Here is a 20,730-nt window from a genome sequence, read left to right on the forward strand (position 1 = left end):
TCTCTACCCCCTTCTGTAGTTGTCTGCAGACAGCCTGTAGTGGGTGGAGCCTGATAGGTCCCTCCTACAGCTCTGCTCTCTGCACAGGCTAGGAAATATTTGAGTTTGTTTAGGCATTTTCAGCCAGCAGGTGGAGCTCTAAGCTCCTTTTCACACCTTTTCCATCATTTTAAGTCTTTTATGCATACCTGGATTTAGACAAATAGCTAAATACACAGATTAAATGCAAATAAGCAGTTTTACCTGCAAAAAAATTGAATTTATGTTCATCTAGTCATGGGATCTACACAGTGCTGCCACTCAGCACTAGCAGGGAGGCAGATCTGATTTTTGTCTTCTAGGGCTTCGTAAAATGTATAGGTCTCCTCTACTCCACCAGCCTGTGACTGGACAGTGAAAGGAAAAGTGGCACATTGAAGAGCTTCATCTTCCTATCACTCTGTACTTTACTTTTATCAGCATGTTCATTTCACTGAAGCACAGCTGACTGACTCCTTGTGCTACTTCTTCTTCCCCCACTCTAAACTCTGCTGTACAGGGACTGCAAGAGAGAAATACCAAGTCAGATTCAGGTACATGATTGCATTAAAAAAACATACATGTAATGATGTATAAATGAAAATAAAGCTGCATTCAATTCTTTCATATCATGTTTTGTTTTTTGCAGTTAAATGATAATTTGTTATATCCCCTGAATTCTAAAAAAAATCAAATTTGTGCAAAAAAAAAAAAAAAATGCCCCAGAATTCTTTGCCCCTGGCCTTAAAAAAGTAATGTGTCTTAGGCTGTGGCGAAAAAAAAATATTTGGTGGTAGCTAAAGGAAAGGAGAACAATCTCTAGATGAAAAACTATCTGATAGCTGCTGTTCATCTTGCAGCAGTTCATGTGACTTTGGTTTCCGTTATTTCCTTCCGCAAAATCTAAAATAACCTCTAGAAGGAAGCAAAAAACACAGCATGAAGAATGTGCAGTTCTCTTTCAGATTATGCATGTGCCAACCTGACCACATGTGTACCATGCTGCTCAGCTAATTGGCTGCACCGAGTACCACAGTGACACCCGGTCACCTCCACCAACGCTCCACCAATATTACCTCAGCGTGTGATTATTTTCACCGCTTAGCTCTCTTTGCCGATGATTTGAAGATGTTTTAGTGCATAATCTGTACAAGGTAACTCCATGCTAACAACACAGTTAATTTCAGTGGCTTTCACAAAGGAGTCCAAATTCAGGATCCCAAAGACCTCCAGCACAGCGACACCACTTCTTCATTCCTTTCTGTGGCCCTCAGCAAGTCAAGTGGAACCCAAAATGATGTGCTGTTGTCTACGTGCGGTGAGTAACTCCATAACTGTGTCTTTTGGGGTTTTCTAGCCCACATGCAAAAGAACCCACAAAAAGAAAATGTATCGTAAATGGGCTAGAGAATTCGAAGAATATAGAACATTGCTGCTGAGCATGCACAGATTAGATACACATTTAGGAGGTTATATAGAATAAAGAAACGCTCCACGTTATGTTACTATGATACATCATATTGCAGGTAACAATTGTAAACCAAATGCTGTTAATTGTAAGACAGAGATATAAGACTATGTACAGGCTCACTGTTTACTATAGACACACAGAATTTAAGGTATCCATACTCAGAAAGAAATGATGGTTAAGCTTTGTTAAGCTTTTATTAAGCCAGATACTGGAGAGTGACAGCTGCCCAAACAGCAAGATGCCAACAAAAAATCAACTCCTCCAATTTTTTCCTTCAATTCCCCTACCCATACTCAATTTCCCAACTGACAAAAATGTATTAGTACACTCCTAGTCTCATAATGGATAAGCAACATCAAATAATTTTCCAATTTAGATGAAATTGCCCGTATTGATCAACCATTCATGCCTACATATAGGTAGTTAAACTTATAGTTTGTGATGCCAAAATCTCCATACACATTTGTCCGATCACACAATTTATGAATTAAGACAATCTCAATGCATTAATTATATGATTCTTCAAAGACTGAATAATAATGGATATATTCATGAAAATAACAACATTGCTATGGTTTTCAAATACATTTATTTCCGTTTATTGCTAAATAGGATAAAAAAGTCTTAATTGTATTATGCAGAACTGAACAAAAACTACATAAATACACACATCGCCTGTGTGAATAGATTCTAGAGCAGTCTTTCTCAAACATTTTCCCCAAAGGAACCCTTGAAATAATTTTCAGGTCCTGCTAAACTCAATTCATTTGTGGTCACTGGGAAAAATGCCAACTTACATTTGTGGCCAGTGAGAAGAATGTCCTCCTTACAGACAGCTAAAAGGACCTTTAGACCCAAGATCATTGGAGTTATACAACTGGCTTTGCCAAGTGGCGTTGGCCCTGAAACTATGCAAACACTATCAAATTAGAGGTCAATAAGCCACAGCTGAACCCATTAAGCTCTAGAGGAACTGTAGGGTTCATCAGAATGGTCTAGAATGGCTAATCTATTGTATGTTGATTGCTTGCCTTTTCCATTGGGTAGAGAGGCAGCTGTGCCTTAGGGATTCTGTTGTTGGTGAGATACTGACAACGACAGAACTGCCAGTGTGACATGGGCCTTGTGTAAAAGCAAAAGACAGATATTTAATACTTTTGTCCTGTAGTTCTTTTCATTTATAAACCCTCCGATGCCAAGGATTACATCATATGGTCACTTCCAAAGAGATATAGGGGGCTGATTTCAGGTAGAACCAACCAATCAGAAGTTCTACCTAAACCCTGATCCTTGCCTTAAGGCTCAGCACTGGTTACTTACCTGAATTAAATGGGTTCACACTCAAAATAACGAAAACATTTTTGTATTTCATGTCTTTTTTATATATTTGTATATATTTTTTTACAAGTATTGAAAACCCAAGCCATCTCTAAATGACAAATGTCAAGGACAGTTCAGGCTTTGACATTTTCAATTCAGTAAATGTTATGGAGACCTTTATTTCCCAGTGAGCAGGCTGGTAAAATTGTGTTTTATATGTACAGAGAACAATGGCAAACAGATGACCAAGAAGCATTAATTTTTCTAATGGCTGCAAAGAAGATGTTACACCATTCAATTTCAAAACAGTGCAATGCACATGGGGATCTTTTAAAGCCCAGTGGAACTTTGTGTTTAAATAAGCTAAATATATTTCCAGGGCTATCAAAATAAAAGGTGTGCAAAGTATTGCAGTTCTTTTGAAGCTTAGTAGAATACTAACCACCATCCCGTAGAGAAGGACCTTTGCTCTCTCTCTGTGGAAGCAGGGTCTCTCTGCAGAGGTCTGACAGTGCCCTTGCTGAGTCAGACCTAGAGCTCCTCAATCATAAGGGAGCATGGACTTTGCTGTTTAGAGAGCTCTACTTCTGACTCAGCATGGGATGTGTTGGACCCCTGCAGAGAAACCACTGCTCTTTCACAATGTTCAGCATGCCCTGTACTGGTTTACCCGATATTTGTGCATCAACATGAGTCTGATTCACCAGTGCTAGCAGAGGTCTAAATGCTTAGTCTGTAGTGTGATCACTTGTCCTCAGCTTTTGCATTGTAGCCACAATAATGCTGTTCCTGAACTTAGTCCTGCAGACCTTAGTAAAGCACTGAGTGAGTTCCTGAAATGTTGTTAGCTATACAGCACCCCTTGTTTCTCTCCCTCTCTCTGTATATGTGTGTGTATATATATGTATATGTGTATATATATATATATATATATATATATATATATATATACACACACACACACACACTAGCTCACAAAAGTGAGCACACCCCTCACATTTTTGTAAATATTTTATTATATTATATATTTTCATGTGACAACACTGAAGAAATTACACTTTGCTACAATGTAAAGTAGTGAGTGTACAGCTTGTATAACAGTGTAAATTTGCTGTCCCCTCAAAATAACTCAACACACAGCCATTAATGTCTAAACCACTGGCAACAAAAGTGAGTACACCCCTAAGTGAAAATGTCCAAATTGGGCCCAAAGTGTAAATATTTTGTGCCACCATTATTTTCCAGCACTGCCTTAACCCTCTTGGGCATGGAGTTCACCAAAGGTTCACAGGTTGTCACTGGAGTCCTCTTCCACTCCTCCATGACAACATCACGGAGCTGGTAGATGTTAGAGACCTTGCGCTCCTCCACCTTCCGTTTGAGGATGCCCCACAGATACTCACTAGGGTTTAGGTCTGAAGACATGCCAGTCCATCACCTTTACCCTCAGCTTCTTTAGCAAGGCAGTGGTTGTCTTGGAGGTGTGTTTGGGGTCGTTATCATGTTGGAATACTGCCCTGCGGCCCAGTCTCTGAAGGGAGGGGATCATGCTCTGCTTCAGTATGTCACAGTACATTGTAAAAATATGCAAGAAAAATATACGAATAATCCCAGCATTAACAGCGCTTTAAGATATCCAAACGTATTTAGTGCAGCAAATAGCATTCAATGAACAAAAAAACCATGCACAAACGTTAATCAATAACTGAAAAGTAAAATCCATAGAATAGTCCATAAAATATGTGGGGTAATTTGTGTCCCATCAGAACCATAGCTGAAACCTCTAAGTTCCTGTATACTGTCACCGATACACCACATGCACTTATATCCCCTTTGGTAATGCACTCACCACAGGTATGAGTCAACAAGCCTGATATCTCCACACAATGTTTGATAGGCACCTGTTCATGGGTAATGAAGGTTCCTCATAAAGTGGCTCAGAACTGCATCAGGATAAAAGATAAAAACAGCGTGTATTCATTAGCCTGTGCAACACAGCGTATGTCCTCTCACTGCTTCCTAGGATGGCTGGCCACGATGAGACCCGGGATGACAGACACCGTGACTGACAAGGTGTATCGGCGACGGTATACAGGAACTTAGTGGTTTCACCTATGGTTCTGATGGGACTATTTTATGGACTTTACTTTTCACTTACTGAATAACGTTTGTGCATGATTTTATCGTTCATTGAATGCTATTTACTGCACTGCATACGTTTGGATATTTTAAAGCGCTGTTAATGCTGGGATTATTCTTATATTTTTCTTGCATATTTTTAGATGGGAACAGTAACACTTACAGGGCGTACACACGGTCGGACTTTGTTCGGACATTCTGACAACAAAATCCTAGGATTTTTTCCGACGGATGTTGGCTCAAACTTGTCTTGCATACACACGGTCACATAAAGTTGTCGGAAAATCCGATCGTTCTGAACGTGGTGACATAAAACACGTACGTCAGGACTATAAACGGGGAAGTGGCCAATAGCTTTCATCTCTTTATTTATTCTGAGCATGCGTGGCACTTTGTCCGTCGGATTTGTGTACACACGATCGGAATTTCCGACAACGGATTTTGTTGTCGGAAAATTTTATCTCCTGCTCTCCAACTTTGTGTGTCGGAAAATCTGATGGAAAATGTCCGATGGAGCCCACACATGGTCGGAATTTCCGACAACACGCTCCGATCGGACATTTTCCATCGGAAAATCCGACCGTGTGTACGGGGCGTTAGTGCGACTGATATTTCTTGTCTATGTCATAGTACATGTTGGCATTCATGGTTCCTTCAATGAATTGTAGCTCCACAGTGCCGACAGCACTCATGCAGCCCCAGACCATGATACTCCCACCACCATGCTTGACCGTAGGCAAGACACACTTGTCTTTGTACTCCTCAGCTGGTTGCCGCCACACACGCTTGACACCATCTGAACCAAATAAGTTCGTCTTGGTCTCATACCACAGGACATAGTTCCAGTAATCCATGACCTTATGCCATACACACGATCGCATTTTCCTTTTTTTTACTTTTACTTTACTTTTGTCCGAAGAGCGTTGGCCCCAAACTTGTCTTGCATACAAACGCCAAGGAATTGTCGGCCAACAAACATGAACCTAGTGACGTACTACGTGGTTTTTCAGCTCTTTAGCGCCACCCTTTGGGCTCCTTCTGCTAATTTTGCGTTAGTAGAAGTTTGAGTGTTGATTTGCACTTTTCATTTTGCGCTTTTCATTTTGCGCTTTTCAGTTAATTTCTGAACGGCCGTTCGTCAACCAGCCATGTTGTGGAATCGGAGGAGATAACGTCTTATTTATTATTGGCCTTGGAGTTATTGCTTTGACCCAAGTCCAGTCCAGGAACAAGAATTTCTTGGACCAAAAATTGGTTGCTTTAATAATCGTGAACATATGTCATATGCCTTTGCTGCGGGAGCTCGTGGATGATGGACCCCTGCTTTCACCAACTCTTGGCATTGGTGACCCCCTATATTAAGAAGCAGGACACATGCATGAGGCTTTTACTTTATTTTTTGGTTGAATAATGATTTGATTTGGTATATTTTCTATATTTTTGGATGCATAGAATGCACTTTTTGGTTAAGTTCTATTGGCAGATAGCATGTCTAATTTTATTTGTTTTCTTTTTTTTATGCACAATAAAAAAAATGTGGAGAATAATACTTGGCTATGTGTTTTACTTCAAATGACAGTTTGGGAGTAGGCAGTTACATTTAAAAAAATACAATGTAAAATTGACAAGAAACACCAACATAGTTGTACCTTTGATCTTAAAAACTACGGGATAATGGTGTTGTGGTAACTTGCCAAAAAAAAAGCATAATAATATTATTCTTGATATCAATGGAAAATAAAAGCCTTTTAAAATACGCTTGGCAGAACTCCATCAGTATCACCAGCAAAGTACCTTCATTATTATCCCATTAAAGAAGAAGAGAATGTGCGCTGCATTTCGAGATTTCATAATTTGCTGCGTCGCGAATGTCAATTCTACTTTACGAACGCTAGTTTACAAGACCGACCGCTTCTGGCTCGTCCTTGCTTTCAAGCATGCATGTTTGTACTTTGGACTTTTGTCCGACGGACTTGTGTACACACGCTCGGAAAATCTGACAACAGACATTTGTCTGCGGAAAATGATAAAGCCTGCCATCCAACATTTATCTGCGGAAAATCCGACAACAATTGTCCAATGGAGCATACAAACGGATGGATTTTCCGCCTGTCAACAGCCTGTCATCACACAATTCCCGTTGGAAAATCCAATCGTGTGTGCGAGGCTTTAGTCTGCTTGTCTTCAGCAAACTGTTTGCGGGCTTTCTTGTGCATCATTTTTAGAAGAGGCTTCCTTCTGGGACGACAGCCATGCAGACCAATTTTATGCAGCGTGCGGCGTATGGTCTGAGCACTGACAGGCTGACCCCCCACCCCTACAACCTCTGCAGCAATGCTGGCAGCACTCATACGTCTATTTCCCAAAGACAACCCCTGGATATGATGCTGAGCATGTACACTCAACTTCTTTGGTCGGCCATGGCAAGGCCTGTTCTGAGTGAAACTTGTCTTGTTAAACTGCTTTATGGTCTTGGCCACCGTGCTGCAGCTCAGTTTCAGGGTCTTGGCAATCGTCTTATAGTCTAGGCCATCTTTATGTAGAGTAACAATAATTTTTTTCAGATCCTCAGAGAGTTCTTTGCCATGAGGTGCCATGTTGAGTTTCCAGTGACCAGTATGAGAGAGCGAGCGCGATAACACCAAAATTAACGCACCTGCTCCCCATTCACACCTGAGACCTTGTAACACTAACGAGTCACATGACACCAAGGAGGGAAAATGGCTAATTGGGCCCAATTTTGACATTTTCACTTGCGTGTACTTACTTTTGTTGCCAGCGGTGTAGACATTAATGACTGTGTGTTGAGTTATTTTAAGGGGACAGCAAATTTACACTGTTATACCAGCTATACACTCACTACTTTACATTGTAGCAAAGTGTAATTTCTTCAGTGTTGTCACATGAAAAAATATAATAAAATATTTACAAAAATGTGAGGGGTATACTCACTTCTGTGAGCTACTGTATATACATATTTGCTGGATAGCACTGTTTCTCTCCAACTCTTATTTTTATGCCAATCCTTCTGATTTCTTTCTCCAAATCCTCAATAAAGCCAATTGCCCCTTTCTCTTTCCTACACATGGGCACCATCTCACCCTGATTTACTTCGTTAACTCTTTCCCACCTACCCTGGCGTCACTTTAAATAGTTCTGAACACCCAGGGGGCAGGAAGGATTGACGATCATGTGACCACTGTTACATGTGTGTACACATGTTGGTCTATCAAATAAAATCCCAATAAAATAAATTTACATTTTGGTTGTAACATGAGAAAATGTGGAGAATTTTAAGGGGTATAAATACTTTTTCAAGGCACTGTATATAGTCCAGTCAGCAATAAAATGTCTATGAGACCAATGATAAGAGTTAGGAGTAGTCCAATGTAGTCTCTGATCCGTGTAGGATGAGGTATTGTAAAGGGGAGGTGCGGGACCACCTGCGGCTGCTATCCTCAAATTTGTGACCCACTCTGTGTGTTTCAATAGAGATGAACAAAGGGAAAGAAGTGCCAGCTAAGTGTAGTATCCCGGTAAAAGTTTTAATAACAATGGATAAAAAAAATTCACAAGAGATATAAGATAAAAGGCTCATCTGGTGCAGAGCATGTAGGTGTAGATTCCTCCTTGATCCGACGTGCAGGACTGCTGTGATGTGTTCCAGCTGCTGGGAAAGAGGGATAGCCAGCTCAGGAGCCTGGAGGAGCCCTGGGAAGCCATGCTAACCTGTGTGGAACGCACACTGGAAGTGACGTCACCGGAAGAATGGAGGACCAGACAAGAAAGGAAGGCACAAGGCTATGCACTCGCCATCCCAAGCTGGCCATTCTTCTCTCCCAGCAGCTGGAACACATCACAGCGGTCCTACAGGTCAGATCAAGGAGGAATCTACACCTACATACTCTACACCAGATGAGCCCTTTTTTCTTATGTCTCTTGTGAGTGTTTTTTATCCACTGTTATTAAAACGGGATACTACACTTAGCTAAAATAATTGTGGGGTATTCCTGCTTCCTTACATACATAGTTACATAATAGGTGAGGTTGAAAAAAGACATCAAGTCCAGCCTATGTGTGTGATTATATGTCAGTATTACATTGTATATCCCTGTATCTTGCGGTTGTTCAGGTGCTTATCTAATAGTTTCTTGAAACTATCAATGCCCCCCACTGAGACCACCACCTGTGGAAGGGAATTCCAAATCCTTGCCGCTCATACAGTAAAGAACCCTCTACGTAGTTTAAGGTTAGACCTCTTTTCTTCTAATTTTAATGAGTGGCCACGAGTCTTGTTAAACTCCCATCTTCGAAAAAGTTTTATCCCTATTGTGGGGTCACCAGTATGGTATTTGTATATTGAAATCATATACCCTCTTAAGCGTCTCTTCTCCAGAGAGAATAAGTTCAGTGCTCGCAAACTTTCCCCATAACTAATATCCTCCAGACCCATTGTTAGCTTTGTTGCCCTTCTCTGTACTCACTCCATTTCCAGTACATCCTTCCTGAGGACTGGTGCCCAGAACTGGACGGCATACTCTAGGTGCGGCCGGACTAGAGTCTTGTAGAGCGGGAGAATTATCATTTTATCTCTGGAATTAATCCCCTTTTTAATGCATGCCAATATTCTACAGTAAACGTTTATGGGGAACTGTGTCAAATGCTTTTGCAAAATCCAGATAAACCACGTCTATGGACCTTCCTTTATCTAGATGGCAACTCACCTCCTCATAGAAGGTTAATAGATTGGTTTGGCAAGAACGATTCTTCATGAATCTATGCTGATTACTGCTAATGATACTGTTCTCATTATTAAAATCTTGTATACAGTCCCTTATCCCCTCCAAGCGTTTACATATTATTGATGTTAGGCTAACTGGTCTGTAATTCCCAGGGATGTATTTTGGGCCCTTTTTAAATATTGGTGCTACATTGGCTTTTCTCCAATCAGCTGGTACCATTCCAGTCAGTAGACTGTCAGTAAAAATTAGGAACAATGGTCTGGCAATTACTTGACTGAGTTCCCTAAGTACCCTCGGGTGCAAGCCATCTGGTCCCGGTGATTTATTAATGTTAAGTTTCCCAAGTCTAATTTTAATTCTGTCCTCTGTTAACAATGGAGGTGCTTCCTGTGATGTGTCTTGAGGATAAACACTGCAGTTTTGGTTACTGAAGCCCCCAGATTTCCTCGTGAAGATTGAGGAGAAGAAAAATTTAATACCTTCGCCATCTCCCTATCCTTTGTAACCAGATGTCCTTCCTCATTCTTTATGGGGCCAATATCCTCCCTTTTTTACTGTTTACATACTTAAAGAATTTCTTGAGATTTTTTTTGCTCTCCTCCGCTATGTGTCTTTCATGTTCTATCTTAGCCATCCTTATTGCACCCTTACATTTCTTGTTGCATTCTTTATAAAGTCTGAATGCTGATGATGATCCCTCAACCTTGTATTTTTTGAAGGCCTTCTCCTTTTTTTTTATATGCATTTTTACATTGGAGTTAAGCCATCCAGGACTTTTGTTCGCTCTTTTAAATTTATTACCCAATGGGATGCATTGGTTAATGCCCTTATTTAATATGCTCTTAAAGCAAACCCATCTCTCCTCCGTGTTCTTTATTCCTAAGATTTTATCCCAATTTATGCCTTCTAGCAAGGTTCATAGTTTAAGGAAGTTGGTTCTTTTGAAATTCAGTTTCTTTGTATTCCCCTTATGTTTCCTATTTGTGTGCTTTATACTGAAGCCAATTGAACTGTGATCGCCGTTACCTAAATTGCCCCGTATTTCCACATCCGTGATCAGGTCTGTATTGTTGGTAATCAGTAGATCCAGTAACCCATTATTTCTAGTTGGTGCGTCTACCATCTGACCCATAAAATTGTCCTGCAAGACATTTAGGAGCTGGCAAGCCTTAGAGGAATGCGTGGTTCCCTCCGCCCAGTCTATGTCTGGATAGTTAAAATCCCCCATTATGATAACACTTCCCATCCTTGCTGCTAACCCAAATTGTGATAGGAGCTCTGTCTCCCCTTCCTCTCTCAGGTTATGGGGCCTATAGCATACTCCCAGTATTATTTTTCCCTTAGCTTCATCCCTTTGGATCTCTACTCATAAGGATTCCACCTCCTCCCTAGCTCCCTTAGTGATGTCATCTCTCACATTCACTTGTACATTATTCTTGATATATAGGCATACCCCTCCCCCTTTTTTACCCTCTCTATCCTTGCGATAAAGGGTATACCCTTGAATGTTTGCCAGCCAATCATGAGAGCTGTTGAACCAGGTCTCTGAAATTCCCACAAAATCCAAATCCTCCTCGTACAACAGTATCTCTATTTCACCCATCTTGTCCGCCAGGCTCCTGGCATTGGTGAACATGCCACATAGTTTAGACCAGTCACATATTATCCTCTTATTGGGTGTTCCGAGATTGCAACTAGGACTTGCTACTATGCTTACCTTGGGTTTATGTGCTTTGGTCAACCTACCACTAATGCCCCCAATACTACCCTCTGGAATATGTTCTGCGCTGACTATCTCTACCTCTGGACCCTCCCCCCCATTGCCTAGTTTAAAAACCCCTCTAACTTTTTGGCCATCTTCATTCCCAGCTGATCTGCACCCTCCTCATTTAGGTGCAGTCCGTCCTTTCTATAGTACTGGTTTTCAACTCAGAAGTCGGCCCAGTCCTCCAGGAACCCAAACCCCTCTTTACTACACCAGCTGTTCAGCCACTTGTTTACTTCCCTAATCTCCCTCTGCCTTTCTGGTGTGGCTCGATGTACCGGTAGTATTGCTGAGAATACCTTGGAGGTCCTTTTCCTCCCAAGTCCCTAAAATCGTTCTTTAGGACACTCCATCTGCCTCTAACTTTGTCATTGGTGCCAACGTGCACCATGACAGCTGGGTCTTCCCCAGCCCTTCCCAGTAATCTGTTTACCAGATCCGTGATGTGCCGAACCCGAGCACCTGGTAGACAACATACTGTTCAGCGCTTCAGGTCTTTGTTACAGATTGGCCTCTCTGTCCTTCTAAGAATTGAGTCCCCTACCACCAGAATCTGTCTTTACTTTCCCTTTGCTTCCCCCCCCCACTCTCACTGGAAGAGTTCTTCCCCCAGCAGCTAGGAGAGTCCCTCAGCTTCAACAGTGCTGGTCCCTGACTAGTTTCACCAATGTCACTCAATGGAGTGTACTTATTGGGATGCTCCAGCCCTGGATCGGCCTCCCTGGCACTTCCCCCTCTACCCTTCCTAACTGTCACCCATCTACTCTTTGCTAGTGCCCGCACCTCTTTGTCTCCACCCGCCTCTGTGCTGGCCCCTGCCAGCACCTGCCATGTACGTTCCTGGCTCTCCTTTAGTATGGAGGGACTTCTCAGTGCTGACAGTTGCTTCCCCAGATTCAGAACCTGGGCTTCCAGGGAAACAATGTGCTTACATTTTGCAAAGCAGTATTCACCCTCGATCGGATGATCAAGGAACGCATACATGCCTCAAGATATACAGCGAGTCGCCTCTCCACACCCGCCGGGCATCGTACCTATTAAATTTAATGAGGATTGGGGATTATACCCTGTCCAAATTACCTAACAACCAGCTTCCTGACACTAATACTCAGCAAGACAATACACAGGTACTCAACAAGACAATACACAGGTACTCGCAGACCTACGTGCACTCGCAGACCACTCGCAGACCTACGTGCACTCGCAGAACTACGTGCACTCGCAGACCTATGTGCACTCGTAGATCTACGTGCACTCGCAGACCACTCGCAGACCACTCGCAAACCTACGTGCACTCGCAGAACTACGTGCACTCGCAGACCTACGTGCACTCACAGAACTACGTGCACTCGCAGAACTACATGCACTCGCAGACCACTCGCAGACCTACGTGCACTTGCAGACCACTCGCAGACCTACATGCACTTGCAGGACTACGTGCACTCGCAGACCTACATGCACTCGCAGAACTACGTGCACTTGCAGACCACTCACAGAACTACGTACACTCGCAGAACTACGTGCACTCACAATACACAAGTACTAACGATCCACACACACTACTGAGACAACACTCAGGTAGTCATAATACACAGGTACTATGACCCCTGTTATAACCTCCTGTTTTAAACTCTGGTTTTTAACACACCACTTAGACCAGTTCCACTTGGTCTAAGTTCCAACAAGCTCAAAGATGAGCATGCTCACAATGAGTTCTACACAAGGTTATATAGGCCTCAAGCACCTGTGACCAATTAACCACTCCCCTTAATTAGTAGGCTGAAGGAAGCAAGGAAAAAAAAGCTGTTTAAAAAGTGTCAGAAAAAGGTGTTAAAAAGCTACAAGGAAAAGCCCCAAAAAGATCCTAAAAATGCAACCCAGCAATCACCAGCAGTCAAAAAGCAAGACTTGTTCACTCTCCACTCAAGGTCCCCACTGTTTAGGTTCCAACCAGCAGTCTGGCCTACCCTTTGTTCTTACCTACATGATTGGAAGCCAGTCCCGCTCGCTACTTATCTTTAGCCAGGACCAGGAGCTGTTTTTGACAGCTCGGTTTTTGTGTTGAATGCATGAAGTGAGCGCACTCTCAGCACATAAACATCGGCAGCCCTGTGACGCATATGTGTGGTGCATAAGCGTTAAAGCCCACCTTTTTGCCCCCGCACATATGTGTTGGCAATCATAAAGGGGTTAATCTTTACTATGTCCCATGAGTTTTTGTGTCTGTCAGACTCTTCTGTCTATCACAGTAATTAAAGTTTATTTTGTGGTTACAAAGGACTGCGCCAAGTAGGCTCAGGTTCTATTTAATAATGACCTTTTTCTTCTGAGCTATGCTGACTGTACAGCACAATGTGTAGGGTGAGCAGTGTGAGTTTACCTATTTTTCTCTTTGAAATGTTGGAGGGTATGGATCAAGGGTCCTACTCTGCAGCAACTGCCAGGGGACAGATTTTTTTCAACTCTTACGCTTTCTAAAGGAAATGAACTGTAAGCTTCGGTTCACACTATGAACCGCATTTGCATCGCACAGGAACTGCACCGCATTCCTGTGCATTTCACATGCTATTCAGTGCGATGCGATTTGAGCCTACTCATTTTTCATCGGTTGTATCAGTAATTTTGTATCAATCTGGTGCAGGCAAACGCTCTGCATTTGCAACCTGCATTTGAAATGTCATTAGCAGCGGATTGCAAGGGCAGTGCGATTGGAATGTAGTGCGAGAAAAGTGCATTGATTGCAGCGTTTCCCACACTGCATTAGTGTGAACCTAGGCAAAGACTTTGTAAACCTTTCATTTTTAAGCACCTATGATATACTGTATTTAGCTGATTTAAACGGAACATTAATTTGGGCTTTAGTATCTTACATTACACTGTTATGATCCATTATGTCCAGTGTGGTGAATGACCATATTATTCCTCATCGCCAATGAAGTTTATGGTTGAATGGTTCCATCACAGGTACCATTAGTGCTTGTTCCATCACAGAATCTATTGTAAACAATATCCTTTATTATTATCATTATTATTTGAATTATCAGATTAAACTGTTGTTCACAAATACTTAAAGCGGAACTAAACCCTCCAATCCTTTTCAGACAAGGAAGCTGCCATCTTAAGCAGGCCATATATGGTCAAATTTCGAACTCATTTTCTTTTCAAAATCAGAAAGTTTGTTTTTTTAGTGATCCGATGGTGCCACCATTGATTTTGAAATTTGGCCGACCAAGCCTTCGATTTCACCTTATGTTGCTACAGAAAAGAATTTTCGTGGCCGGGAATCTTCTTTTCTCTCCGTAAATTTTCTTTTCTTATTACATTTCTCGCACGATTCTCCCATCATTGATTAGAAAATCATTTGTTTTTCTAAAAATTTCTAACATGTCCGATTCCTCAAATTTGATTGCCGCACGAAAATCGGCCTTGCTGCAGCCCACTAATGGTGCGAAATGTGTACGAAAATTCTTAGATACGACTTTCAAAAGAAAATTCTTTCGAATTTCGAACCGTGTATGGCCGGCATTAGCCTCTGTTTGATCTGCAGTTGCCATGCTGCTGCACATAAGATCAGTTATGACACCAGCCATTTGATGACTTGACAGTTCAGTTGGGAGCACAAGCTACCTTAACAGTTATTCACAGCATGCCTTGAATGTAATCATTTTGCGAAGCAGTTAAATCAATGGGTTTAGTTTTGCTCTATACATTGAAATAAAAAAGAAAATTGATATACTTTAGTCCTAAAGTTTTGTTTTTTTCATTTAGGACATCTGCTGATGATATGGCCATTGTGTCTCTCTGGTACTCATTTGGCTGTATGTACCTGATGTTATTACAGTGGAGATACAGTGCTGATGGAGAAAAGCTTTTCTCACAAAGTGGCTGCCAGTTGGTAAGTCGATTTAAGTCTAGCTAAAAAGAAAATGTATGTTCAGGTCAGCCAGTTCTCTTAGGGTGCCCTACTGTTAATACAGTTGTTGCGTTACTCTGAAAAACATGACCACACTTTTATTATTTGCTCAGTTATATCTCTTTGTGGTCATTGCTCCACTTCCTGACGTATGCTTTTACATTGTGTGCCTGCTTACCCACCTTCCTCACCCTTTCTCCTGTGCCTTATTCTGAATACTGTGGCAGCTGTGCTCTAAAAAGTTTAAAGTGGTATTAGGATATGTTCACAGTGAACGTGGGTTTGAAATTGTGCGAGTCCCTATTTTATAAATTCAAGGAAAATGAAAGTCCAGCACCACCCCCAAATGCACACCTAGCAGTAATAGCCACCTAAGTTCAGCAAATAGAGTGCTTTAGTGATCAGCCAGACAGCCCCATCTATCAACTGTCTGCCTGTAGGTAATCCTGGGTGTCCCTGAAACACTGAACACTGGTTTTACTGATGATTAACATAAAGTCAGATATAGAAACGTTGTGGGTTGTGTGCTAGTAATATGAGTTTCAAAGTTCAACACTTTTCTGAGCATGTGTTTGTAACCTAAACATATCTTCTTTTTAATCATATTTACTGCATATTTATTTTATTCAAGGGGACAAAATAGCTAGGCCATAAACACTTGTAATAGAAAAAAGCACCATAAAAGTGATCTATAAATTGCCTAAAAGAATGAAAACCTAAAATCTAATCCTAATCTTTTCTCTGCTTTTTTTTAAGATTGGTTTTAGTTTGAATTCCAGTTTTGTATATAATGTTTTGTTCATATTTTAGGTTTCCAGAATGGCAGACTGCAGACACCTAAAGCTCTTGTCTGTTCCTCAAGACCTTCCTTCTCATATCCAAGAAATACTTTTAGATTTCAACCACCTTAAACACGTGGGTAAAAACACATTCAAGCGGTACAATGGTCTGACCAATTTGAGCTTGAGATCCAACAGCTTAATTCTTTTAGAGAAGGATATCTTCCAAGATACAGTGAAACTAGAGTCATTATCACTACAGAATAACACTATCTCCTCTAACTACACTCAGGTTGGCACAGGCTTGCTATCTGCTTCATCTCTTAAGTGGCTGGATTTGTCTAGAAATAATCTTAATGGAGACATGGTGGCTACCCTTCTTAAGAATTTGACCTCACTGGAGTACCTTAATTTGGATTATAATGTTATTATGCGATTGGATGATTCCATCTTTGTAGGACTTGATTCCCTGAGGGAGCTGAGCCTTCAGGGTAATTATATTTATGAAATTGAAGTGGGGACATTTGACCGTCTTAAAAAACTTAAAACATTAAACCTTTCCTTTAACCTACTGCCATGCATTGTGGACTTCAGTCTGATACAGCTGAAGGTTCTCAATCTCAGCTTTAACCATATTGAATGGTTCCTGTCACGAGAAGTTGATGCTGACTTTCAACTGGAGAAGTTGGACATTTCCCACAACCAACTGTTCTACTTTCCACTCTTGCCAAAACACCATCACCTCCATACACTGCTGCTCTCTGACAATAACATGAAATTCTACGCTCATTTATTTGATGACAACTCATCCTTTGTTGATTATCTTATATTGGATAACAATACGCACAGTACAATTACTGTAAATTTATGGGAAGGGTCTATCTCAAGCAATCTCTCTAGTTTACAAATTATGGATATAAGCAAAAACCAGTTTAACTACTTACCAGATGATTTTCTTACCAACATGACCACTTTGTCTGAACTCAAGCTTAGCTGGAACTGCTTAGATACATTTGACTTGTCACATGGGCACATCTCAAATGTTCTTAATAATTTAGACCTCAGTAACAATAATTTGTGGGAGCTAAAAATTGATACCAGCTCTCAAAGTTTTCCACAATTACTTTACCTTAATCTGAGCAAGAACAGACTTCAGGACCTTCCTCAGAAAATCTTCCACACCATGACCAGGTTAGACACTTTGGACTTAAGCCATAACCTGATTCAACTGTGTTCTCATCTGGATTCTGCTACTGAAGATCAGGCTTGTGTGGACCTTAAGACAGGATCTATTAGGCATCTTCGACTAGCTGGCTGTGATTTAGATTTGGACACTCAGAATGTTTTCCAAGGCACAGAATTAACACATCTGGACATTTCATATAACCCTTTAAGAGGCCTTTATTTTTTGAAGGACACTGTCAGAACGCTAAAATTCCTTTCACTTCGAAATAGCTCATCTTTTATTGATAGAATCGATTTCTCAGACTTTTCGAGTTTGGTTACTCTTGACCTCTCAGAAAACAGTCTCACAACATTCCCTGAATCTTTGACTTATCTGCCTCTTCAGCATTTGGATGTCCGAAAAAACAAACTCATTTCAATACCCTTGTCTGGTTCTTATCAGCCACTCACAAGGAACCTTAACACTGTATTTCTAAGTGAAAACCCATTTGATTGCTGTAAACTGAGCTGGCTTGAAATACTTAGGGCATCCAGAAGTATCATTATCCCAGATTTCCAAGAAATGACTTGTAATTTCTCCAATATCTATGTGACTGTGCCAGAGTTACCTGAGACTGTTCTTTATAGCTGCAAGTGGAAATCTGGTGGCACCTTATTGTCTGTGCTGCTCACTGTGCCTGTCTCTGTAACCTTGCTTGTAGCACTCCTTCTCTTGTTTCTTACATTCAAGCAGCCAGTACTAAAAGTTTTAAAAAGACGTTTTAGGATGTCTTCCAGGTACTGATAAATATTGTATGTATTTGGTCAGTCCAACAGAAAAATGGTGCAAGTAAATAGTGATTAAAATATAAATGCTGTAATCAAGTGTTTAACTTTGGGGGCTATAATTGTATACAGCCACTGTAAGTGGTTGAGGCTCAAGTTGGGCTGATACCTGAGACTTTTGATGTGTGAGGAAATTTTAATTTTCAGAACATTCATTCAATTTTCAAATGGTTAGTAGGGTTAAGTTGACAATCATTTTTGACCATAGTGATGAGAAAATATATATATCAGGATGGAAAAATGTTTTCTTTTCTTATCCGATCAAACAAAATTCCAGCCATGAATGTGATTTCCATTTGTTAAAAATCGTACATATTGTAATGTGCATGTCCTAGGCACAAAATAAACCTGTTGAATAAGCTTGGGTTTCCATTCAAGTAGCAGGTCTGGTCTAAATGTAAGGGTTTTTGAAAGAAATTAGTTTACTTAATAATGCCAAGATCAAATGCTGCGACGAACATTTTTTTTAGAATTTCAAACAAAAGTTAAAATTAAATTTTACTAGTCTATGATCAGTCAATATTGCAATGAGGAGGAATAGAACAAAACAAAGACACTAGACATGTGCAGAATGGAAAAATTTGGGGTTTTTTCGGATAGATTTGTTAGGTTACTTATTTTGTTTCATTGATTAATCTCAGACTTTGTTTAGTTTAGTCTAGTTTAATTTAGTTTTGGTCGAAAAATGATCGACCAATTCGAATTCTGTGTAAAGAATAGCTGGTTTTTAAGGAGTGGGCCAGGAAGCCGGTCGCAGCGTCCTTAACATCCGATGACTCATCAGCTGTCAGCGGACTTCCCACTGAGAGCTGAAATGTAAACAAAAGAATGCCGGCAATAGAAAATTCAGAAAAGAAACAGATTGGGGTCCCCCCAAAAGCCATACCAAACCCTTATCTGAGTATGCAGGCCAGGAAAGGGGGGGAGACGAACCCCCGCCCCAAAGCACCTTGTCCCCACGTTGATGGGGATAAGGGCCTCTTCCCCACAACCCTGGGTTGTGGTTGTGGGGGTCTGCGGGCAGGGGGCTTATCAGAATCTGGAAGCCCCGTTTAACAAGTGGGCCCCCAGATCCTGGCCCCCCCATGTGAATGAGTATGGGGTACATAATACCCCTACCCATTCACCTAAAAAGTGGCAAAAAGTAAATAAAGACAGTACACAAGTTTTTGACAATACTTTTATTAAAAAATAAAAAACAATGTCTCTCGGTTTAGATCCATCATTAATCCCACTGAACCCAAAAAGAGAAAAAAAAATCCAGTCTCGTCGAAGGCTCCTCACAGACTCCCTGCTCCTCCATCTGACATTTCCTAAATAGCTAAGGGGCGGGGTCACCCGATGATGTCAGCAGGTGACCCTCCCCCTTGTGACATCACCGACTGGGACATGCTGGGTTGATGACGTCACAAGGGGGCGTTGTCACCCGTTGATGTCATCAGGCCGAAGTTTTTTTTTTTCTGGTCCGGCGGTGCGGTGGGTGGCGTGGCTGATGATGGATCTACATCAGGGAACATTGTTTTTTATTTTTTATTTTAAAAAAAGGAATTGTCAAAAACTTGTGTTGTGTCTTTATTCACTTTTTTGGTGAATGGGTACCCCATACTCATTCACATAGGGGGTCGGGATCTGAGGGCGCTCCTATTAAAGATGGCTTCCAGATTCCGATAAGCCCCCCGCCCAGGGTTGTGGGGAAAAGGCCCTCCGCCCCATAGCACACCCCCATGTTATGGGCATGTGGCCTGGTATGGTTCAGGAGAGGGGGGGTGCTCGATTGTCTCTACCCTCCCTTTCCTGACCTGCCGGGCTGCATGCTCAGATAAGGGTCTGGTATAGATTTTGGGGGAGACCCCACGCCATTTTTTTTTTTTAATTTTGGCGTGTGGTTCCCCTTAGAAACCATACCAGGCCCTTCGGGGCTGTTTTTTCCCCTGAATTTTCTATTGCCGGGAATTTATTTCATTCTTTTTTTACATTTCAGCTCTCAGCAGGAAAGTCCGCTGACAGCTAATGAGTCATCGGTTGCTAAGGACACAGCTTCCTGGCCTGCTCCTTAACAACCAGCTATCCTTCACACACCTTTTTCAACTGATCTGATTTAGAATCGTTCCGAAAATTTGTGATTAGTTAGAAAACGAAACAAAATTAAACTAATTTCAACCAAATTGGTTACTATTTCATCTGAATTCATCCGAATTTACATTTAGACCAAAACAAATTGCACATGTCTACAGTTCACATTTAATAGGTGTCACAGACATATATGAGTTTAAGAATAGTGTAGTGAGTGAGGAAGTATAAAAACAGCAGACACTACTGATAGCTCCTGCTAAAAGGGCAAAAATACAGAGCCTCCTCCAGATTCATATGCACTCCTTCACTGACATCGCCTCCTTCCTGCTTCCTTGCAGCCCTTGGTCTTTTGCTTCAAGAGAATTGGGCTTCTATATAGGGAAGCTTGCCCCCAATGTGACAGTGCTCCAGTCTGAGCAGCCAATTGCTATGCCTGGACACTCATGTGAGAGGGGGAGTGACATTATCCATCCAAATAAGTTCTGACACCTGAGCCTCCT

The 20,730-nt window shown here is 41.4% G+C and overlaps 1 protein-coding gene across 1 annotated transcript; it reads left to right on the plus strand.

Annotated features, from left to right (window-relative positions):
- The first annotated feature begins 915 nt into the window (after nucleotides 1-915).
- Nucleotides 916-18,517, plus strand: NRROS (negative regulator of reactive oxygen species). Its single transcript, XM_073625615.1, has 3 exons — nucleotides 916-1,336; nucleotides 15,224-15,350; nucleotides 16,179-18,517. Exons 2-3 carry the CDS (start codon nucleotides 15,240-15,242, stop codon nucleotides 18,114-18,116), a joined length of 2,049 nt encoding a protein of 682 aa, XP_073481716.1. The 5' UTR covers nucleotides 916-1,336; nucleotides 15,224-15,239; the 3' UTR covers nucleotides 18,117-18,517.
- The last annotated feature ends 2,213 nt before the right edge of the window (nucleotides 18,518-20,730 follow it).

Source organism: Aquarana catesbeiana, linkage group LG04, assembly GCF_042186555.1.
Source record: "Aquarana catesbeiana isolate 2022-GZ linkage group LG04, ASM4218655v1, whole genome shotgun sequence".
Taxonomy (NCBI): Eukaryota; Metazoa; Chordata; class Amphibia; order Anura; family Ranidae; genus Aquarana; species Aquarana catesbeiana.

Bases quoted from the DNA above. Each gene is read 5' to 3' on its own strand.
- NRROS (XM_073625615.1), top strand. From the start codon at position 15,240: ATGGCCATTGTGTCTCTCTGGTACTCATTTGGCTGTATGTACCTGATG. The intron at 15,351-16,178 runs GTAAGTCGATTT...TTCATATTTTAG, and splicing joins CACAAAGTGGCTGCCAGTTG to GTTTCCAGAATGGCAGACTG.